General features: G+C 52.8%; 1 protein-coding gene across 17 annotated transcripts in view; it reads left to right on the forward strand.

Annotated features, from left to right (window-relative positions):
- The window catches only part of OTOF (otoferlin), a 210,497-nt gene that overhangs the window by 84,734 nt on the left and 100,648 nt on the right, over positions 1-25,115 (forward strand). For all 17 annotated transcript variants that reach the window (XM_072131852.1, XM_072131853.1, XM_072131838.1 and 14 more), the window contains 3 exons: positions 14,622-14,710; positions 18,416-18,515; positions 24,323-24,540. In XM_072131852.1, the coding sequence (XP_071987953.1) occupies positions 14,664-14,710; positions 18,416-18,515; positions 24,323-24,540 (365 nt within the window). In that variant the 5' untranslated portion in view covers positions 14,622-14,663. The remainder of the gene's footprint in view (positions 1-14,621; positions 14,711-18,415; positions 18,516-24,322; positions 24,541-25,115) is intronic.

A 25,115-nucleotide genomic window follows, 5' to 3' on the forward strand; every position in this document is an offset into this window, starting at 1 on the left:
AGGTACATAACCTGTGTGATCCCACACCATCTCCCTGCAGAGCCTGACATGGGTCCTCTCCTTCCTCTGTGTACAGGTACATAACCTGTGTGATCCTGCACCATCTCCCCGAAGAGCCTGACATGGGTCCTCTCCTTCCCCTGTATACAGGTACATAACCTGTGTGATCCCACACCATCTCGCCGAAGAGCCTGACATGGGTCCTCTCTTTCCCCATTATACAGGTACATAACCTGTGTGATCCCACACCATCTCTCCGAAGAGCCTGACATGGGTCCTCTCCTTCCCCTGTATACAGGTACATAACCTGTGTGATCCCGCACCATCTCTCCGAAGAGCCTGACATGGGTCCTCTCCTTCCTCTGTGTACAGGTACATAACCTGTGTGATCTTACTCCATCTCCCCGAAGAGCCTGACATGGGTCCTCTCCTTCCCCTGTATACAGGTACATAACCTGTGTGATCCCACACCATCTCCCTGCAGAGCCTGACATGGGTCCTCTCCTTCCTCTGTGTACAGGTACATAACCTGTGTGATCCTGCACCATCTCCCCGAAGAGCCTGACATGGGTCCTCTCCTTCCTCTGTGTACAGGTACATAACCTGTGTGATCCTACTCCATCTCCCCGAAGAGCCTGACATGGGTCCTCTCTTCCCCCTGTATACAGGAACATAACCTGTGTGATCCTACACCATCTCCCCGAGGAGCCTGACATGGGACCTCTCCTTCCTCTGTATACATGTACATAACCTGTGTGATCCTGCACCATCTCCCCGAAGAGCCTGACATGGGTCCTCTCCTTCCCCTGTATACAGGTACATAACCTGTGTGATCCCACACCATCTCCCCGAAGAGCCTGACATGGGTCCTCTCTTTCCCCATTATACAGGTACATAACCTGTGTGATCCCACACCATCTCTCCGAAGAGCCTGACATGGGTCCTCTCCTTCCCCTGTATACAGGTACATAACCTGTGTGATCCCGCACCATCTCTCCGAAGAGCCTGACATGGGTCCTCTCCTTCCTCTGTGTACAGGTACATAACCTGTGTGATCTTACTCCATCTCCCCGAAGAGCCTGACATGGGTCCTCTCCTTCCCCTGTATACAGGTACATAACCTGTGTGATCCCACACCATCTCCCTGCAGAGCCTGACATGGGTCCTCTCCTTCCTCTGTGTACAAGTACATAACCTGTGTGATCCTGCACCATCTCCCCGAAGAGCCTGACATGGGTCCTCTCCTTCCTCTGTATACAGGTACATAACCTGTGTGATCCTACTCCATCTCCCCGAAGAGCCTGACATGGGTCCTCTCTTCCCCCTGTATACAGGAACATAACCTGTGTGATCCTACACCATCTCCCCGAGGAGCCTGACATGGGACCTCTCCTTCCTCTGTATACATGTACATAACCTGTGTGATCCTACTCCATCTCCCAGAAGAGCCTGACATGGGTCCTCTCCTTCCCCATTATACAGGTACATAACCTGTGTGATCCCACACCATCTCTTCGGAGAGCCTGACATGGGTCCTCTCCTTCCCCTGTATACAGGTACATAACCTGTGTGATCCTGCACCATCTCTCCGAAGAGCCTGACATGGGTCCTCTCCTTCCTCTGTGTACAGGTACATAACCTGTGTGATCCTACTCCATCTCCCCGAAGAGCCTGACATGGGTCCTCTCCTTCCCCTGTATACAGGTACATAACCTGTGTGATCCCACACCATCTCCCTGCAGAGCCTGACATGGGTCCTCTCCTTCCTCTGTGTACAGGTACATAACCTGTGTGATCCTGCACCATCTCCCCGAAGAGCCTGACATGGGTCCTCTCCTTCCCCTGTATACAGGTACATAACCTGTGTGATCCCACACCATCTCCCCGAAGAGCCTGACATGGGTCCTCTCTTTCCCCATTATACAGGTACATAACCTGTGTGATCCCACACCATCTCTCCGAAGAGCCTGACATGGGTCCTCTCCTTCCCCTGTATACAGGTACATAACCTGTGTGATCCCGCACCATCTCTCCGAAGAGCCTGACATGGGTCCTCTCCTTCCTCTGTGTACAGGTACATAACCTGTGTGATCCTACTCCATCTCCCCGAAGAGCCTGACATGGGTCCTCTCCTTCCCCTGTATACAGGTACATAACCTGTGTGATCCCACACCATCTCCCTGCAGAGCCTGACATGGGTCCTCTCCTTCCTCTGTGTACAGGTACATAACCTGTGTGATCCTACTCCATCTCCCCGAAGAGCCTGACATGGGTCCTCTCTTTCCCCTGTATACAGGAACATAACCTGTGTGATCCTACACCATCTCCCCGAGGAGCCTGACATGGGACCTCTCCTTCCTCTGTATACAGGTACATAACCTGTGTGATCCTACTCCATCTCCCAGAAAAGCCTGACATGGGTCCTCTCCTTCCCCATTATACAGGTACATAACCTGTGTGATCCCACACCATCTCTCCGAAGAGCCTGACATGGGTCCTCTCCTTCCCCTGTATACAGGTACATAACCTGTGTGGTCCCGCACCATCTCTCCGAAGAGCCTGACATGGGACCTCTCCTTCCTCTGTATACAGGTACATAACCTGTGTGATCCTACTCCATCTCCCAGAAAAGCCTGACATGGGTCCTCTCCTTCCCCATTATACAGGTACATAACCTGTGTGATCCCACACCATCTCTCCGAAGAGCCTGACATGGGTCCTCTCCTTCCCCTGTATACAGGTACATAACCTGTGTGGTCCCGCACCATCTCTCCGAAGAGCCTGACATGGGTCCTCTCCTTCCTCTGTATACTGGTACATAACCTGTGTGATCCTACTCCATCTCCCCGAAGAGCCTGACATGGGTCCTCTCCTTCCCCTGTATACAGGTACATAACCTGTGTGATCCCACACCATCTCCCTGCAGAGCCTGACATGGGTCCTCTCCTTCCCCTGTATACAGGAACATAACCTGTGTGATCCTACACCATCTCCCCGAGGAGCCTGACATGAGTCCTCTCCTTCCTCTGTATACAGGTATATAACCTGTGTGTCCCACACCATCTCCCTGAAGAGCCTGACATGGGTCCTCTCCTTCCCCTGTATACAGGTACATAACCTGTGTGTCCCACACCATCTCCCTGCAGAGCCTGACATGGGTCCTCTCCTTCCTCTGTATACAGGTACATAACCTGTGTGATCCTGCACCATCTCCCTGAAAAACCTGACATGGGTCCTCTCCTTCCTCTGTATACAGTTACATAACCTGTGTGATCCTGCACCATCTCCCCAAAGAGCCTGACATGGGTCCTCTCCTTCCTCTGTATACAGGTATATAACCTGTGTGATCCCACACCATCTCCCCGAAGAGCCTGACATGGGTCCTCTCCTTCCCCTGTATACGGGTACATAACCTGTGTGTCCCACACCATCTCCCTGAAGAGCCTGACATGGGTCCTCTCCTTCCTCTGTATACAGGTACATAACCTGTGTGTCCCACACCATCTCCCCGAAGAGCCTGACATGGGTCCTCTCCTTCCTCTGTATACAGGTACATAACCTGTGTGATCCTGTACCATCTCCCTGCAGAGCCTGACATGGGTCCTCTCCTTCCTCTGTATACAGGTACATAACCTGTGTGATCCTGCACCATCTCCCTGAAGAGCCTGACATGGGTCCTCTCCTTCCTCTGTATACAGTTACATAACCTGTGTGATCCTGTACCATCTCCCTGCAGAGCCTGACATGGGTCCTCTCCTTCCCCTGTATACAGGTACATAACCTGTGTGATCCTGCACCATCTCCCCGAAGAGCCTGACTTTGGTCCTCTCCTTCCCCTGCATACAGGTACATAACCTGTGTGATCCTGCACCATCTCCCCGAAGAGCCTGACATGGGTTCTCTCCTTCCCCTGTATACAGGTACATAACCTGTGTGATCCCACACCTTCTCCCCGAAGAGCCTGACATGGGTCCTCTCCTTCCCCTGTATACAGGTACATAACCTGTGTGATCCTGCACCATCTCCCCGAAGAGCCTGACATAGGTCCTCTCCTTCCCCTGTATACAGGTACATAACCTGTGTGACCCTCCCCCTTCCTCCTCCTGCAGACTCTGCCATGTGTTCTCTCCTCCCTCTGTGTACAGGTACACAGCCTGTGTAATCCTGCACCTTCTCCCTGTAATGTCTGGTGATGAGTATGAAAACTCCTCTCACACTCTCCTCATGCAGAAGAAAAGATCATCCAGAACCAGCCCAGACTGCAGCCGTGTGTGGTCCAATTTAAAGTAAATCTCCCATCAAAATCCACCCTGATAACCCCGGGACATCACTCCTAGCTCTAGGCTCCGGACATCACTCCTAGCTCCAGGCTCCGGACATCACTCCTAGCTCCAGGCTCCGGGACATTACTCCTAGCTCCAGGCCCCGGGACATCACTCCTAGCTCCAGGCTCCGGACATCACTCCTAGCTCCAGGCTCCGGACATCACTCCTAGCTCCAGGCTCCGGACATCACTCCTAGCTCCAGGCTCCGGACATCACTCCTAGCTCCAGGCCCCGGGACATCACTCCTAGCTCCAGGCCCCGGGACATCACTCCTAGCTCCAGGCCCCGGGACATCACTCCTAGCTCCAGGCTCCGGACATCACTCCTAGCTCCAGGCCCCGGGACATCACTCCTAGCTCCAGGCTCCGGACATCACTCCTAGCTCCAGGCTCCGGACATCACTCCTAGCTCCAGGCCCCGGACATCACTCCTAGCTCCAGGCTCCGGGACATCACTCCTAGCTCCAGGCCCCGGGACATCACTCCTAGCTCCAAGCTCCGGACATCACTCCTAGCTCCAGGCCCCGGGACATCACTCCTAGCTCCAGGCCCCGGGACATCACTCCTAGCTCCAGGCCCCGGGACATCACTCCTAGCTCCAGGCCCCGGGACATCACTCCTAGCTCCAGGCCCCGGGACATCACTCCTAGCTCCAGGCCCCGGGACATCACTCCTAGCTCCAGGCCCCGGGACATCACTCCTAGCTCCAGGCTCCGGACATCACTCCTAGCTCCAGGCTCCGGACATCACTCCTAGCTCCAGGCCCCGGGACATCACTCCTAGCTCCAGGCTCCGGACATCACTCCTAGCTCCAGACCCCGGGACATCACTCCTAGCTCCAGGCTCCGGACATCACTCCTAGCTCCAGGCTCCAGACATCACTCCTAGCTCCAGGCCCCGGGACATCACTCCTAGCTCCAGGCTCCGGACATCACTCCTAGCTCCAGGCTCCGGACATCACTCCTAGCTCCAGGCTCCAGACATCACTCCTAGCTCCAGGCCCCGGGACATCACTCCTAGCTCCAGGCTCCGGACATCTGCAACACCCTCGCCGATGCAATGGCGAGGTAGTGCTTGCGAATACGTCCCACCTGTAGGTAACACCACATTACACTACATGGTCCTCATAGGATCAAGGGGAAATTGCAATGGTTAATCCTGCCTGGCAAGGCAGATGTTAATCTGTGATGTAATTATGTCAACCAATGTCTGTGTTACATTCTGTCTTTGTGCACTGAGAGGTAATTGGAGGAGCAGCCATCACCTGACCAAAGGAAGGTAATAAAACCTCTGGCCAGGAATGTTCTAGAGGTCTTAGAGAGAAATCTCTCTCAGGAGAGAGACCGGTCCAAGTCAGGCCCTCTGGGTCTGCAGGACGCAAGCAGAGAGTAGTTAGCTGAGCAGTAGCTCAGAGTCTCTAGCATACCAGACCAGTGCAGGAAGAGCCTAGCCCCTGCCTGAAGTGGAAGATAAGACTAGAGTTAGTGTAGTGAGGAAAGGGGTATCATCCTACCTTCAAGGGTGATACCTGAAGAGATCCAGGACCGAGCTGAAGCCTCCTCTAAGGACCCAGCTGCCTCCCAGCCTGCCCTATACATCCAGGCTGGTGAACTACATCCTGTGGCTCCCTCCAAATACCTCTCCAGTACTCCACCATCTTGTTAAAGGCACGTTTGCTGCGGTTCCTGCGGTTCCAATAAAGAACTGTAAGTGTTTCTGTTCAACCTCTGCCTCCGTCTGGTTCCTGCTACTACCTCTGCCTGCATCACCGGGCACCCTGTCCATCACCCAGAGACTCACACTCGGGACATTAAGGGGTTGCCCCAGGGATATCCGCTATAGCAGCCGCTCCCTCATCTTTTCTTGCCAACACCACCCTGCTAGAGACCTGCCAGGCTGTAGGACAGCCCTCCGGTTCCCCGTACCAAGCACCGTGACAATAGCGTGCTTAGGCCGCAACCGCCAGCCACTCCGGTACCGCGGGCCCCGGCTGTCTCCAGGCCTCACCTCAAGGGCTAGGCCCCGGTGGGGGATGTTGCAAGTGGCGTCACGAACAGGATTTTACTTCTGTGCCTTATTACGGCATTAAAGACTTTCCTTTATTGAAAAGACTGTGCTGCCTAACCCTGCTGCCATCCGGGTTTAGGCCTAAGGACTTGTGCGTTTCTGGAATGAACTGTGTTATACTGCTGCCACGTGCTGTCGAGCGCCGCTCCCGCACTCCAGAGGTTAATCCTGGCAAGAACTGTACCAGCTCTGCTACATCCGGCGCTGCCGTGCCTGAAGATTTTTACCTCAGAAACTGTGGCGCAGCAAATAATTCAAGCCCGCCAAAACCTTCACTGGCGGGAAACCCAGATGACGCATCAAGCTCCACCCACGCGCGAAGGGCGCGAACCCCGCCTCCTGTGGCGCAGGAAAATTTAGAGCCCGCCACAGCTCTTGGGGGGAAGGACTTGGACTCCTCCCACTGGCTCAAGGCGGACTTCCTGCCCTGCCTCAGAGAAGCGCCAGAACTGGAGTGGACTTTGGACAGCGAGGACAACGCCATGTGGGGCCCTCCGCCTTTCCCTCCTGTGGAGCGTCCGGAGTTTTATGAGGTCCTAGAGACTATGGTGGTGGTCTCTGCGCAGCCCGTCCGAAGACCCTCCGCTGGACATCGGCTGCACCGAGGATTGACTCGGGCCTTCGTCACCAGGACATGTTACCAAACGGTGACGCAATACCAAATCCCACCCGGGCGGTTCCTCGTCCCTATCCCGGCTACCATCCCGGTACCGCGGGTCCACGTGGAGGCGCCACGTGGGGAGGCCCGGACTCCTGCTGAGCCAACGCCTGGGCCTAGTGTTGCCGCTCCACCTGTTTCGAGGCCTACTACTCCTGCTGCGCGGCCTGCTAGCCCCGCTGTGGTGGTTCATGACCCTCCGGTGGTTCCTGCTCCTGTTCCGGCACCTACCTGTCGTCCAAGGAGATCCGAGCCTGAACCGGAGCCACGAGCCCCAGCACCGAAACCTCCGCAGCCTCAAGGCCGAGGTGAGGCCGCCCGCCGGCGACTCCGAGACGCTGTCTCGGACCAGCGACGCCGAGAGAAGGAGGCCCAGCGGTATATGGCCGGCCGATCTACAGCTGGAGCTTGGGTCGAGAAGAACCGCACCACCGGCATGGTCCGGTTCTTCGACAAGCGGAAGGGCTATGGCTTCGCCACCCAGGACTACACCGGCCGGGAAGTATTTATACCCCGCCGGTCTGTCAAGAGGCCTGATCTGCCAGAGAGCCTGCACAACCTGAAGCCGGGAGAGTGCATCGAGTTCTCCCTGCAGGAAGGACCTCGAGGACCCTGGGCGGCTGGCGTGATCCGGATCCCCGACTCCGACGAGGACCGTTACTTCCCGCAGGACGACTGGTATGAGGACGACGAGTGGCCGGAGTCTCTTAACACCTCTTCTTCCTCGGCTGCAAGTCCCCGGGCGGTGACCCACGTGAATGCCCCATCCACAGTAATTGTGAGTACGGGTCCCATTGCTATCCATGGGCCGGGCATGATCCAGGGCGCCACCCCCACCGGCTCCCCTGCCGGGAGCATTGCCAGGTCCCGCGGCTCTTCGGTGGGAGAAGACATCCCGGTTAGCGAACCTTGTCCGGAGGTTCCATCTAGGCCCCCATCTCCCCTTGCCGGTTACCAATGGGGTGATGACCCGGCCCCGGAAGAACAGGAGCTGGAAGGAGCCGCGGCGCGGCCGCTGGGCTCTGTCTACTTCTTCATGGACCCCTCCGTGGTCCCTGGCTCAGTGGAGCCCCCGGCTGGAACAGCCGACACCCCGGGCGACAGCGCTCCTCCCCCTGATGGTCCGGAGGATGTTGCTGCACCTGCAGTACCCACTGCTGCCACCGGGTGTCCCCAGCCGGCACCTATTCCCGCTGAGGATGCACAGGATTCCCCGCAGGAGCTGGATCCTGTCTTTGCTGAACCCAGCGATACTGACTAACCCCTGATGGGCTGAAAGCCTTCTTCAGGTACTGTGTACATATGTATATTTATTTCTGCCTATCCCTATAGAGCCAGAGACTTTCCTGAGACTCTTACCCTTATTTATCTCAGTCCAGAGATTATACACTGTCATGTGCTATGATAGCACCCTTCCTCTGCCACAGCAGAGATTCTTTCTTCAAAGGACTCTGTCCCTCTCCAAAAAGAGGAGACCCTTTGCTTCTTCATTGCACTTTTCCCCACATCAAGGGCTGTACCCAGAAGATGGACTTTGTCACTAGAGACCTTCTGAGAGACTTTTGCCAGATACTCCAGGGAAAAGTTGCTATTGCTATTGACTTATTATTTTGCACTTAATGCCTTCCTTTTTAGGTATGGACATTCTGCTTGCACTTTTATGCCTTTCCTTTTCAGGAAAAGAGACATTTGCTACCGTGCTACTCTGAGTAGCCTATCCACCTCTGTAACGTTATGTTATAAGATGTGTACCCATTGGGCTGCTAAGCCAATGTGATTTTGCTAACCTGTTGCACACTGTCATATCTGCCAGTAGTCTGCATTAACCCTTTCATAGGCTTTTCAGGTTGTAGTGTGGCTGTGTCGGACCGTCTTTTATGTAAAACACTGACCGCTACCTGATCCCTCAAACTGAGGTTTGCACATGGGGGTAGTCCGTAAACTGCGGGTCTTTAGGGGACCGGGGGTGTTACACAGATAGCACCTGGATGCCACTCATACATGGGTAAGGTTGTCAGTCAGGAGGTACTTGTGTCGCATATGCTAACGCAATGCAGATAGACACCATATAATTGCCGCCAGGGAAGAAGCATTGATAAAACAAATATACAGGCCTTGGTGCAAGGAGTGGATTACAGGACATGACACCACACCTTTCCTACTGTACAGTTCGGTTTAATGGCGTCAGCGACCAACTGTCATACAGCTACATGTTTGTCTTAGTCCGACACCAACCCAGGTGCCTGTCTCCAGGACCATGGGCGGTTTGTCCCTACACCTCACCTAGCCTGCACTTCCTAGAAGTGCCCTTAGCCCCCTCTGTGCCCCCAAAACATCTGTAGTCGAGCCGAGGGCGGCTCTTTCAATTGCCCCCGGGGTATGCAACACCCTCGCCGATGCAATGGCGAGGTAGTGCTTGCGAATACGTCCCACCTGTAGGTAACACCACATTACACTACATGGTCCTCATAGGATCAAGGGGAAATTGCAATGGTTAATCCTGCCTGGCAAGGCAGATGTTAATCTGTGATGTAATTATGTCAACCAATGTCTGTGTTACATTCTGTCTTTGTGCACTGAGAGGTAATTGGAGGAGCAGCCATCACCTGACCAAAGGAAGGTAATAAAACCTCTGGCCAGGAATGTTCTAGAGGTCTTAGAGAGAAATCTCTCTCAGGAGAGAGACCGGTCCAAGTCAGGCCCTCTGGGTCTGCAGGACGCAAGCAGAGAGTAGTTAGCTGAGCAGTAGCTCAGAGTCTCTAGCATACCAGACCAGTGCAGGAAGAGCCTAGCCCCTGCCTGAAGTGGAAGATAAGACTAGAGCTAGTGTAGTGAGGAAAGGGGTATCATCCTACCTTCAAGGGTGATAACTGAAGAGATCCAGGACCGAGCTGAAGCCTCCTCTAAGGACCCAGCTGCCTCCCAGCCTGCCCTATACATCCAGGCTGGTGAACTACATCCTGTGGCTCCCTCCAAATACCTCTCCAGTACTCCACCATCTTGTTAAAGGCACGTTTGCTGCGGTTCCAATAAAGAACTGTAAGTGTTTCTGTTCAACCTCTGTCTCCGTCTGGTCCCTGCTACTACCCCTGCCTGCATCACCGGCACCCTGTCCATCACCCAGAGACTCACACTCGGGACATTAAGGGGTTGCCCCAGGGAGATCCGCTATAGCAGCCGCTCCCTCATCATTTCTTGCCAACACCACCCTGCTGGAGACCTGCCAGGCTGTAGGACAGCCCTCCGGTTCCCCCGTACCAAGCACCGTGACAATAGCGTGCTTAGGCCGCAACCGCCAGCCACTCCGGTACCGCGGGCCCCGGCTGTCTCCAGGCCTCACCTCAAGGGCTAGGCCCCGGTGGGGGATGTTGCACATCACTCCTAGCTCCAGGCCCCGGGACATCACTCCTAGCTCCAGGCTCCGGACATCACTCCTAGCTCCAGGCTCCGGACATCACTCCTAGCTCCAGGCTCCGGACATCACTCCTAGCTCCAGGCTCCGGGACATTACTCCTAGCTCCAGGCTCCGGACATCACTCCTAGCTCCAGGCTCCGGGACATCACTCCTAGCTCCAGGCTCCGGACATCACTCCTAGCTCCAGGCTCCGGACATCACTCCTAGCTCCAGGCTCCGGGACATTACTCCTAGCTCCAGGCTCCGGGACATCACTCCTAGCTCCAGGCTCCGGGACATCACTCCTAGCTCCAGGCTCCGGACATCACTCCTAGCTCCAGGCTCCGGACATCACTCCTAGCTCCAGGCCCCGGGACATCCCTCCTAGCTCCAGGCTCCGGACATCACTCCTAGCTCCAGGCTCCGGGACATTACTCCTAGCTCCAGGCCCCGGGACATCACTCCTAGCTCCAGGCCCCGGGACATCACTCCTAGCTCCAGGCTCCGGACATCACTCCTAGCTCCAGGCCCCGGGACATCACTCCTAGCTCCAGGCCCCGGGACATCACTCCTAGCTCCAGGCCCCGGGACATCACTCCTAGCTCCAGGCTCCGGACATCACTCCTAGCTCCAGGCTCCGGACATCACTCCTAGCTCCAGGCCCCGGACATCACTCCTAGCTCCAGGCTCCGGACATCACTCCTAGCTCCAGGCCCCGGGACATCCCTCCTAGCTCCAGGCTCCGGACATCACTCCTAGCTCCAGGCCCCGGGACATCCCTCCTAGCTCCAGGCTCCGGACATCACTCCTAGCTCCAGGCTCCGGGACATCACTCCTAGCTCCAGGCTCCGGACATCACTCCTAGCTCCAGGCTCCGGACATCACTCCTAGCTCCAGGCTCCGGGACATCACTCCTAGCTCCAGGCCCCGGACATCACTCCTAGCTCCAGGCTCCGGGACATCACTCCTAGCTCCAGGCTCCGGACATCACTCCTAGCTCCAGGCCCCGGGACATCACTCCTAGCTCCAGGCTCCGGGACATCACTCCTAGCTCCAGGCTCCGGACATCACTCCTAGCTCCAGGCTCCGGGACATCACTCCTAGCTCCAGGCTCCGGACATCACTCCTAGCTCCAGGCTCCGGGACATCACTCCTAGCTCCAGGCTCCGGACATCACCCCTAGCTCCAGGCTCCGGACATCACTCCTAGCTCCAGGCCCCGGACATCACTCCTAGCTCCAGGCTCCGGACATCACTCCTAGCTCCAGGCCCCGGGACATCCCTCCTAGCTCCAGGCTCCGGACATCACTCCTAGCTCCAGGCCCCGGGACATCCCTCCTAGCTCCAGGCTCCGGACATCACTCCTAGCTCCAGGCTCCGGGACATCACTCCTAGCTCCAGGCCCCGGGACATCACTCCTAGCTCCAGGCTCCGGACATCACTCCTAGCTCCAGGCCCCGGGACATCACTCCTAGCTCCAGGCTCCGGGACATCACTCCTAGCTCCAGGCTCCGGACATCACTCCTAGCTCCAGGCCCCGGGACATCACTCCTAGCTCCAGGCTCCGGGACATCACTCCTAGCTCCAGGCTCCGGACATCACTCCTAGCTCCAGGCCCCGGGACATCACTCCTAGCTCCAGGCTCCGGGACATCACTCCTAGCTCCAGGCCCCGGGACATCACTCCTAGCTCCAGGCTCCGGACATCACTCCTAGCTCCAGGCTCCGGACATCACTCCTAGCTCCAGGCTCCGGGACTGTGGGATCTCCTTATATTTATTATCCACGGCCTCCTGCCTTCTAATATCAACTTTAATAGTTTTGGTAATGAGCCAGAAGGGCTCTGAGGGTGTTACCAGAGCCTCTCCATGCTGTAGCTTCAAAGGCTGTTACACTGTCTTCCCTACCACTGTGTGAGACTAAAGCTGGCAGAGGGAAGGGGAAGTGATAGGGGAGAGACAGTGTAACAGCCTGTGAAGCTGAAGGTTTGTTTTGTTTTGGACACTGTTACTATATTTGGTTGTGTAAAAGTTCCGTTGTGACGAAGCGCTGGATCGGGTTGTGTTGTTGTCCAGAAGCTGCGTCTGTCCTGTAAGAGAACAAGGGGGCGACATTCCAGGAGATGTGGCGGTCCCCACGGACTCCTTACTGCTCGCCGTCTCTCCGGGCTGCAGTAGACTTAAGGATGTCGCTGCTAATGAGCCGGCGCTCTCCGGCTCCTGTGTTTTCTGTAAGATATAAATGAGGCCTCGGGGGATGGGGGCGGCGGTGTCTGCCCCCCGGGATTCTGCCGTCATTAGATGTAGACTCTGCGCCCCGGCTCTTCTCATTATCTTCTCTTGTATCTCATCTCGCCGCCTCCTCTGTGTCACTTTTATACTTGGAAATTTGGAAATTCCAATTAGGAATTTGGAGGAAAAAATACTTACAAAAATAATACTGTCGTAGTCGTAGTCAGGGGTCCATGCTGGGTCTAGGTCCAGGTCACCAGGTGTAGGGACAATACATAACAGTGGCTGCAGAGAGCACAGAGCACAGCAGTGTGAGGTCTGATTACACATCTCTCCAGGGACAATACATAACACTGACTGCAGAGAGCACAGAGCACAGCAGTGTAAGGTCTGATTACACATCTCTCCAGGGACAATACCTAACACTGGCTGCAGAGAGCACAGAGCACAGCAGTGTGAGGTCTGATTACACATCTCTCCAGGGACAATACATAACACTGGCTGCAGAGAGCACAGAGCACAGCAGTGTGAGGTCTGATTACACATCTCTCCAGGGACAATACATAACACTGGCTGCAGAGAGCACAGAGCACAGCAGTGTGAGGTCTGATTACACATCTCTCCAGGGACAATACATAACACTGGCTGCAGAGAGCACAGAGCACAGCAGTGTGAGGTCTGATTACACATTTCTCCAGGGACAATACATAACACTGGCTGCAGAGAGCACAGAGCACAGCAGTGTGAGGTCTGATTATACATCTCTCTAGGGACAATACATAACACTGGCTGCAGAGAGCACAGAGCACAGCAGTGTGAGGTCTGATTACACATCTCTCTAGGGACAATACATAGCAGTGGCTGCGGAGAGCATAGAGCACAGCAGTGTGAGGTCTGATTGCACATCTTTCTAGGGACAATACATAGCAGTGGCTGCATAGAGCACAGAGCACAGCAGTGTGAGGTCTGATTACACATCTCTCCAGGGACAGTACATAACACTGGCTGCAGAGAGCACAGAGCACAGCAGTGTGAGGTCTGATTACACATCTCTCCAGGGACAATACATAACACTGGCTGCAGAGAGCACAGAGCACAGCAGTGTGAGGTCTGATTACACATCTCTCCAGGGACAATACATAACACTGGCTGCAGAGAGCACAGAGCACAGCAGTGTGAGGTCTGATTATACATCTCTCTAGGGACAATACATAACACTGGCTGCAGAGAGCACAGAGCACAGCAGTGTGAGGTCTGATTACACATCTCTCTAGGGACAATACATAGCAGTGGCTGCGGAGAGCATAGAGCACAGCAGTGTGAGGTCTGATTGCACATCTTTCTAGGGACAATACATAGCAGTGGCTGCAGTCTGTGTGGTCACCCCTGCTGACGGGTTCCCTTTAAGGCTCATGATGTTGCTCAGTCCTGTACATATGATGTGATGTGGAGAATCCTATGACCTAGCTGGATGTCGGGATCTGACTAATCCATTTGTAAATTTGATGGAATTTGATGGCGCTATATAAATAAAGATTATTATTATTATTATTATTATAATCCACAAGCAGATGGGGGCGGAGTCTATACTGGAAGGGGCGTGGCCTTGTATCGGAGGTTTTAATGCATCTTATAAAATTATATGTTTTACATTCATTATTTTGACCTTTTTCTATTATGTGAGAGAACTATTTGTCTGTATTATAAGAGATCTATATGGCGGTATTATACAAGCTATATGGCGGTATTATGTGAGAGCTATATATTGGTATTCTGTGAGAACTATATGTCGGTATTATCTGAGAACTTTATGGCGGTATTATGTGGGATCTATAGGGCCACATTACATTTCTGACCTCTCTGCATGTAGCAGCGCTGGGTTTGTTCTCCTGTATCCGGGCATAACTGATGATCCGTGTGATGAAGCTTCTCCCTTCTTCTTCTTCCAGACTTTCCGCTGGCCGATCGCCAGTAACATCGATGGTAATGAGATGCTGGAGATACAAGTGTTCAACTACAGCAAAGTCTTCACCAACAGGTAATACCGCCACCCCCTGCCACCTACAGGATACACAAAGATAATACCGCCACCCCCTGCCACCTACAGGATACACAAAGATAATACCGCCACCTCCTGCCACCTACAGGATACACAAAGATAATACCGCCACCCCCTGCCACCTACAGGATACACAAAGATAATACCGCCACCCCCTGCCACCTACAGGTTACACATAGATAATACCGCCACCCCCTGCCACCTACAGGTTACACATAGATAATACCGCCACCCCCTGCCACCTACAGGTTACACATAGATAATACCGTCACCCCCTGCCACCTACAGGTTACACATAGATAATACCGCCTCCCCCTGCCACCTACAGGTTACACATAGATAATACCGCCACCCCCTGCCACCTACAGGTTACACATAGATAATACCGCCACCCCCTGCCATCTACAGGTTACACATAGATAATACCGCCACCCCCTGCCACCTACAGGTTACACATAGATAATACCGCCACCCCCTGCCACCTACAGGTTACACATAGATAATACCGTCACCTCCTGCCACCTACAGGTTACACATAGATAATACCGCCACCGCCTGCCACCTACAGGTTACACATAGATAATACCGCCTCCCCCTGCCACCTACAGGTTACACATAGATAATACCGCCACCCCCTGCCACCTACAGGTTACACATAGATAATACCGCCACCCCCTGCCGCCTACAGGTTACACATAGATAATACCGCCACCTCCTGCCACCTACAGGTTACACATAGATAATACCGCCACCCCCTGCCACCTACAGGTTACACATAGATAATACCGCCACCCCCTGCCGCCTACAGGTTACACATAGATAATACCGCCACCCCCTGCCGCCTACAGGATACACATAGATAATACCGCCACCTCCTGCCACCTACAGGATACACATAGATAATACCGCCACCCCCTGCCGCCTACAGGTTACACATAGATAATACCGCCACCCCCTGCCACCTACAGGTTACACATAGATAATACCGCCACCCCCTGCCACCTACAGGTTACACATAGATAATACCGCCACCCCCTGCCGCCTACAGGTTACACATAGATAATACCGCCACCCCCTGCCGCCTACAGGATACACATAGATAATACCGCCACCTCCTGCCACCTACAGGATACACATAGATAATACCGCCACCTCCTGCCACCTACAGGTTACACATAGATAATACCGCCACCCCCTGCCACCTACAGGTTACACATAGATAATACCGCCACCCCCTGCCGCCTACAGGTTACACATAGATAATACCGCCACCCCCTGCCGCCTACAGGATACACATAGATAATACCGCCACCTCCTGCCACCTACAGGATACACATAGATAATACCGCCACCCCCTGCCGCCTACAGGTTACACATAGATAATACCGCCACCTCCTGCCACCTACAGGTTACACATAGATAATACCGCCACCCCCTGCCACCTACAGGTTACACATAGATAATACCGCCACCCCCTGCCGCCTACAGGTTACACATAGATAATACCGCCACCCCCTGCCGCCTACAGGATACACATAGATAATACCGCCACCTCCTGCCACCTACAGGATACACATAGATAATACCGCCACCCCCTGCCGCCTACAGGATACACATAGATAATACCGCCACCCCCTGCCACCTACAGGTTACACATAGATAATACCGCCACCCCCTGCCGCCTACAGGTTACACATAGATAATACCGCCACCTCTTGCCACCTACAGGTTACACATAGATAATACCGCCACCCCCTGCCACCTACAGGTTACACATAGATAATACCGCCACCGCCTGCCACCTACAGGTTACACATAGATAATACCGCCACCCCCTGCCACCTACAGGTTACACATAGATAATACCGCCACCCCCTGCCACCTACAGGTTACACATAGATAATACCGCCACCCCCTGCCACCTACAGGTTACACATAGATAATACCGCCACCCCCTGCCACCTACAGGTTACACATAGATAATACCGCCACCTCCTGCCACCTACAGGTTACACATAGATAATACCGCCACCCCCTGCCACCTACAGGTTACACATAGATAATACCGCCACCCCCTGCCGCCTACAGGTTACACATAGATAATACCGCCACCCCCTGCCGCCTACAGGTTACACATAGATAATACCGCCACCCCCTGCCACCTACAGGTTACACAAAGATAATACCGCCACCCCCTGCCACCTACAGGTTACACAAAGATAATACCGCCACCCCCTGCCGCCTACAGGTTACACATAGATAATACCGCCACCCCCTGCCGCCTACACGTTACACATAGATAATACCGCCACCCCCTGCCGCCTACAGGTTACACATAGATAATACCGCCACCCCCTGCCGCCTACAAGTTACACATAGATAATACCGCCACCCCCTGCCGCCTACAGATTACACATAGATAATACCACCACCCCCTGCCAACTACAGGTTACACATAGATAATACCGCCACCCCCTGCCACCTACAGGTTACACATAGATAATACCGCCACCCCCTGCCACCTACAGGTTACACATAGATAATACCGCCACCTCCTGCCACCTACTGGGTACACATAGATAATACCGCCACCCCCTGCCACCTACAGGTTACACATAGATAATACCGCCACCCCCTGCCATCTACAGGTTACACATAGATAATACCGCCACCCCCTGCCACCTACAGGTTACACATAGATAATACCGCCACCCCCTGCCACCTACAGGTTACACATAGATAATACCGCCACCCCCTGCCACCTACAGGTTACACATAGATAATACCGCCACCCCCTGCCACCTACAGGTTACACATAGATAATACCGCCACCCCCTGCCACCTACAGGTTACACATAGATAATACCGCCAGCCCCTGCCACCTACAGGTTACACATAGATAATACCGCCACCCCCTGCCACCTACAGGTTACACATAGATAATACCGCCACCCCCTGCCATCTACAGGTTACACATAGATAATACCGCCACCTCCTGCCACCTACAGGTTACACATAGATAATACCGCCACCCCCTGCCACCTACAGGTTACACATAGATAATACCGCCACCCCCTGCCGCCTACAGGTTACACATAGATAATACCGCCACCCCCTGCCGCCTACAGGTTACACATAGATAATACCGCCACCCCCTGCCGCCTACAGGTTACACATAGATAATACCGCCACCCCATGGGGGGCATAGTAATAGGGGTTGAGGATATGCTGTGCTGGTGGAGTTCCCCTTTAAGCCTCTCATGCTGCTGTCCCTGGTGCTGATCTGGTACCGTTAACCCCTTGCTGTGTGTGCTGGAGCCGGCAGTGAGCGGTGAATTATGAATGACTTGCAGTACGTGGCGGTATAAATAATACATGACCTGGAGGGGGCGCTCTGCACACAACACCTGATCCAGCGGTATTCACACTCCTCGTGTACCAGGTCCGGAGCGACTCCATTGTGCTGTGTATGTGCTGGATGCTGTGTCACCTACAGAACCAGCATGGCCGCCTCCCATGGGGTCACCCAGCTTTCCCAGACTCTGACATGTCTCCTAACACTGAATGTCCTGCAGGGATCCCTCCTGCGTGTGATTACCCCGGAGTATAATGCCGGGGCTGCGGTGCGGACTGACACCTGCCCTGCGCCATTCATTTATATGGATATTTATTTTTACTCTTCAGACTCATCGGAACATTCCGGATGGTTCTCCAAAAAGTGGTGGAGGAGGCGCAGCTGGAGGTGACCGACACCCTGATCGATGACAACAACTCCGCCATCCGCGTATGTATCACTGTGACGACACCGCAGCTCTGAGCAATCGGCTTCTATATGAAGTGGGGGGAGCACATGCTGAGAATATCACTGGGACAGGTTCTAGAACTTTCCACAAAATCCACTTGTATCCAGTCTAGCACTGCAGCTGTTTGTTACAATGTGTCAGTCTGGTGTGCACAGGAGGACAGGACTAGCTGTGAGTTACACAGTCATGACTGATACATTTTTCCTGCGCTGATACATTGTAACAAACCTTTGAGACTATGTCTCCCTCAGTATTTATTAATAAATAATAATAATTCCTGTATTTATATAGCGCACACAGATTACGCAGCGCTGCACAGAGTTTGCCAAATCAGTCCCTGTCCCCAATGGGGCTCACAATCTAATCAATCTACCAGTATGTTTTGGAGTGTGGGAGGAAACTGGAGGACCTGGAGAGAACATACAAACTCTTTGCAGATGTTGACCTGGGTGGGATTGGAACCCAGGACCCCAGTGCTGCAAGGCTGTGGTGCTAACCACTGAGCCACCGTGCCGCTAGTATTTATCTGGGTCCTGAGATGTGGCCAGTTCTTACAGATGATCCCTGTGATTGTCTCTCCTCACCTTCTCCTGTTGTTGCTCTTCTTGAGATGTCCAGAAGGTGATGAAGCCTCTTCCTGCTCAGTTATGTTATGGACAGAAGCTCCACCGTCATCTGATGAGGATTGTCTTCCCTGCTCTTCTCTCAGTGGTGCCTCTAGAGGTCCATCCGGCTTCACCAATTTCTACTTCTTATCTCTTGAAGGAGAACCTGTGCTGATGTTCTTCTATCATCGTGATGGTTCCACCTCTGGTGACCTTACGAGTTGTCTCCCTCGAGAACGATTCCTCTCAGTCTTATCTTCAAGATCTTTGGATGCGCAGATTCTGGCACCTTTCCTCCTTTTTACCTTCCACAATAACTGATTCTCCAATGAGATGGATCTTCTCGGGAGATGTCCAGAAGACAACGAAGCTTCATTACAAGGTCCTCCACATGGATCTTCTTCCTGTCACCTGTGGTTTTCTACCATCTCTGTTTTATTCTTTATCAAAGGGGTTTTGTCCTTAATTGGGAACACGATCTGTGGTGTCCAGGAGGTCCCCTGTCATGTCTTGTATTTGGATCATCAGGCTTCTCAGTGATCTTCTCCTACGGTTATCTAGATCTTCATCAATGCATTCTCCCCCTGACACCGATGGTCTTCTACCTTATGAAGACATCTAGCGATCATCTCACTCATCCACTTCAAGACTGAGTTACATTGTATCATCATATTTAGCACATGAGCTCAGTATGGCCTAAAGTGTCCCCTGATCTGTCCTGTATTTGGACCTTCAGGCTCCTCAGTGGTGTTCTCCAGAATCTGGCCGCTGTCCCCACCCATCTTAGTACCAATGGTCTTATTTCTTGCTTTGCTTCAGCTCTGCTCACCATAAATGTCTTCTCTGAAAAATCGAGTCAGTTCTTGTTGTGTCCTGAAAATGATAAAACTCTACTTGGAGGTGCTCAAGCTTCTTCTTCATCTGGTCAGTGATCCTTTAATCCGTGGTCTTCATCCAGTGGTGACAGTAGGAGATCCATCTCATTGACCTTCACCTTCTTTCAAACTGGATCTTCAGGCCCACCATACAGACTGATTATGGTGGCCCATGTTTTCGAGGAAATAGATCCCGGTAGCCTGCACATTGAGTTGTCTTCTGCCTCTGGGGTCCAGAATTAGATTAGAACCTCTGATACTCTGGTGGGCGAGTCCAACACTGGACAGAGTTGTAGGCTCCTATTGATATTCTTATGTGGCATCAGACCAATTTGGATTTCAAGTGAGGTCCACAATGTCCCCTCTGTTATAGTTGGTTCTTCAGGCTTTCTGGTGGTCTCGTTATCACAAATCTTTAAAGAACTGGGTCTTTTGCTTTATACCACCTTGTTATATAAAAGGAGAAAGCTCTGGTCTCATGTTGTCAAGGATCTTCCTCCCCTCATCTATGGTCTTCTATCAGTGGTGGCATCTAGAGATCTGTCTCATTGACAAATGGAAGACTCCTGGTGGGTGGGACGAAGGTTTGATATTCATATCACTCATTTGACCTCTAAAATCCCTGTACATTGGTTCCTCAGTGATGTGTTCATGGCTCTTACATTTGTCTCCATCCATCTCAGGAACATTTATGGAGAAAGCCCTGCTTTGGTCCAGTCAGTGATCCAAGTCCATGTTCTTCTATCAGTGGTGACATCTAGAGTTGCCTCCTCACCTGACTGATACTTTCTGCTTTAGATTTTTATTGTTCATATGACAAAGTTCTAGGTCTTCTGTTAATATTCCTATGTGTTGTCTGGTCCCAGGTGACAATAGGTACAATGTTCCTCCAGAATGTCCCAATGTCTGGTGCTTGGGCCCTCAGCTTTCTCCATGATGTTCTTATCCTTGCAGTTTCCATCTTGGTTCTTCTCATCCTCCTCTTCCTTTGAGATTTAGATCTTCCTATGAGACATCTGAAAGTTGACAAAGCTTCACTTTCAGATGTCCAATGTCGCTACAACTTCATTCTCATCCTGCCCTCCAAGATCTTCCACCAGTGGTGACTTCCGTGGCCTTCTCTCCGTGGTAACATCTAGAGATCTGTCCCATTACTCCCATGTTTCCTCTTTAGGTTTCGAGAATCCTGGTGGAGGAGACGAGGTTTCCCGCTCTATTGCTTATATTCCTAAGGTTCATCAGGCTGATTCTGGTTTCCATTGTTCTTTTGGTCTTCAGGCTTCTGACTGTTGTTTTCCTTGGTTCCGGTGTTTACCCCTTCCCTATTGTTTCTGGCCACCTTCCTCCTGACTTTGCATTGTCTTCTTATCGTAAATCTCTTCCCTCGGGATCAGATCTCCTGAGATGTCCAGAAGATGATACTCTGCAGGTGGTGGTGGTGACCCCATCTAGTAATGGTCCATGATCTTCTCATTGACCCGATACTACTGTTTACTATGGATTATGACAATGGGCGTCATTTACTAAGGGCCTGATTCGCGTTTTCCCGATGCGTTACCCGAATATTTCCGATTTTCCCTGAATTGCCCCGGGATTTTGGCGCACGCAAACGGATTGTGGCGCATCGGCGCTGGCATGCACGCGACGGAAATAGGGGGCGTGGCCGAGCGAAAACCCGATGGATTCGGAAAAACCACCGCATTTTAAAAAAAAAAGTGTCGCTCGGCACGCACTTACCTTTCACCAGGAATAGGACGGTGAACTCCAGTGCGTTCCGATGCTCTTCAGCGCAGCAGCGCCACCTGGTGGACGTCGGAGGAACTGCCTTAGTGAATCCCGGCTGGACCCGAATCCACCGCAGAGAACGCGCCGCTGGATCGCGAATGGACCGGGTAAGTAAATCTGCCCCAATGTGTAAAGTTCTATCCAATTAAATTTTGGGGTTTCCATAGTAACCTATCTCCGATTCTTTTCCCGTGGTGGCAGAGGATATTTCCTGCAGAACGTCTTTTCTTCCATTGTTCTGTGTAAACTTTGAAAAACGTCTTATGTTCGGCCAAGTCATCTCCGGGAATCTGGGCGAAGAGGTCACTGCAGTGCAAGTGTATAAGCACCGTGGAGCCGTGTATCTAATCCTATCCTGTGTGATACTGTCTGCTGAGCTGTGTATCTAATCCTATCCTGTGTGATACAGTCTGCTGAGTTGTGTATCTAATCCTCTCCTTTGTGATACTGCTGAGCTGTGTATCTAATCCTATCCTGTATGATACAGTCTGCTGAGCTGTGTATCTAATCCTATCCTGTGTGATACTGTCTGCTGTATCTAATCCTATCCTGTGTGATACTTCTGCTTGAAGCATTTAATAGGAGACATTTTTGCTGTTACTTCTCCAGGGGACGGATTATTTTTGGACCATAATTACATCTTTTTCATGTTTCTATAGTAACAAAAATACTAAAGTTAGAACTAAAAACAATAAAATAAAATGCAATCTTGACCATTGTTCCCTCTGTGATTAGTGTGTACGGGGGTGTATGGGGTGTATGGGGGTATATGGGGGTCTACAGCCGCTGGGACCCTCCGCCTGGATACTAGGCCCAGATTTTGCTGCAGTTTCCTGGACAAAAAAATTTCATTATGTAGAATTTAAATGTAAAAGTTGAAGTGTTTCCGTTTAGTAACCACAAGCCGGACGTTGTTTCTAGCAAGTGTTTCAATTCCGAGGGCGGGGTTTATGTAAATCCATACTGGCGGACATTTCTGGAAGGTTCCGTGTCTGACAGATATTCCTAGTTCCTGTGGTAGATCTCTAGTCACATGATTACAGGGGCAGGACACCCATGTATCAGGAACGTCCTCTGTAAGTGTGGGACAGGCCCATCAGAGGATCCTAAGGGGGACAGGCCCATCAGAGGATCCTAAGGGGGACAGGCCCATCACAGGATCCTAAGGGGGACAGGCCCATCACAGGATCCTAAGGGGGACAGTCCCATCAGAGGATCCTAGGGGTAACAGGCCCATCAGAGGATCCTAAGGGGGACAGTCCCATCAGAGGATCCTAAGGGGGACAGTCCCATCAGAGGATCCTAAGGGGGACAGGCCCATCAGAGGATCCTAGGGGGGACAGTCCCATCAGAGGGTCCTAGGGGGGACAGTCCCATCAGAGGGTCCTAGGGGGGACAGGCCCATCAGAGGGTCCTAGGGGGGACAGGCCCATCAGAGGGTCCTAGGGGGGACAGGCCCATCAGAGGGTCCTAGAGGGGACAGGCCCATCAGAGGGTCCTAGGGGGGACAGGCCCATCAGAGGGTCCTAGGGGGGACAGGCCCATCAGAGGGTCCTAGGGGGGACAGGCCCATCAGAGGGTCCTAGGGGGGACAGGCCCATCAGAGGGTCCTAGGGGGGACAGGCCCATCAGAGGGTCCTAGGGGGACAGGCCCATCAGAGGGTCCTAGGGGGGACAGGCCCATCAGAGGGTCCTAGGGGGGACAGTCCCATCAGAGGATCCTAAGTGGGACAGTCCCATCAGAGGATCCCAAGGGGGACAGTCCCATCAGAGGATCCCAAGGGGGACAGTCCCATCAGAGGATCCCAAGGGGGACAAGCCCATCAGAGGATCCCAAGGGGGACAGGCCAATCAAAGAATCCTAAGGGGGACTCAGGCTCCTACCCAGTAGTAGACCCCAGAGATACCCAAAGAAAAGAGGGTGTAGATAGGATCAAGTCCCAGGGTAGGGAGCATACCTCCTGACAGACTCAATTCCTCAGTTTATGCACTAAGCGTGGGACGGGCCCACCGGAGCATCAGAGGATCCCACGGTGGACCCAAGGTCTTACTCAGTACTATATATAGGATCACATCCCACAGTAGGGACAGACTCAACTCCTGAAGATGATAGGAGGTTATTCCTCCGTGACCCCATCCACCCTAGCGGCTGGTATACAATCACTGTACACATCCCTAATACTCTACCTCTGGAGTGTAGTACTGGACCTCAGAAGATAAAGAAGGTTCCACCCCCTTGGATAAATTTTACCTGGTCCTGTCCAGATCTCAGGTCAGGACTTAACCTCTGACCTTCATGATGATTCAGCAGTCTGTGTGTCCCCACATTTATAGGAGAACTCCCTCTGTAACTACCACCTATGAGGTCACTAAGGCTCCAATCATGAGGGGACTCCAGGTCTCGCACTTATGGGGACATATTGATATACCCCGGGGTCGGAGGTCTCTCTGGGGCATTTATGGAGATAATTAATGTCCTGCCCACAATTTTCTCTCACATCTGATTTTCTTCCTGTGTTTCAGACCAGCGTCAGCATCGAGATCCGCTACCAGACTATGGACGGGTCGGTGGGCGCTTGGAATGACGGCGAATTTCTGGACAACTCCCACATGAGAAGTGAAGTGGACAGTAACTTCCACCTGGAGACGGACAGCTTGTTGTCTGGGCAGAGCCATAACTCAGCCGTGTCCCCGGGAAGGTCCCACCAGAGCCTGCACTCAGGAGAGCGGGCCTTCAGAAGGTAATGGCCTCCACCACACTCACTCATCCATCATGGGGACCATGGAGGCCTCCTGGTCTCCCTCCATACACGGAGTGGGCTGCTCCAGTCATGCTGATCACTCATCTCACTGGCTCTTTAGGACACCCCGATACGTCTCGTCTTCTTCTCTAGGCTCAAGGAGGAAGTCCAGCTTCACAGGTTTCATTTTTGATGCGTTTGGTAGGAACCTCACTCCTGGGTTTATAGCACCTACAACCATGTGCCTGGTGTTATTTTAAAGATGAGACTGCCTATAACAAATGTACTTATGGGAACTGAATCCGGACAGGACATTCCCATCCTCCATAGCACACACATGCACTGGGCTCTCATCTTTACAATGACACCAGAATCAGTGTCCTAGACTATGATCTCTTATGGTGCAGGATGGGGCATGTTCGCATCCATGTGTCTGATCTCAGGGACGCCTCCATGGAGATTGGGAGTTATAGTGGTATTTTCTATACAGTGAAATGTTCTCGCTTGGATATTAATATTTTCTGTAAACTTTCATGTATAATTCATGGCGCGGGACGTCTGCCGCCTTCTCCTGT

Source organism: Engystomops pustulosus, unplaced genomic scaffold (genome assembly GCF_040894005.1).
Source record: "Engystomops pustulosus unplaced genomic scaffold, aEngPut4.maternal MAT_SCAFFOLD_154, whole genome shotgun sequence".
In the NCBI taxonomy this organism is placed as follows: domain Eukaryota; kingdom Metazoa; phylum Chordata; class Amphibia; order Anura; family Leptodactylidae; genus Engystomops; species Engystomops pustulosus.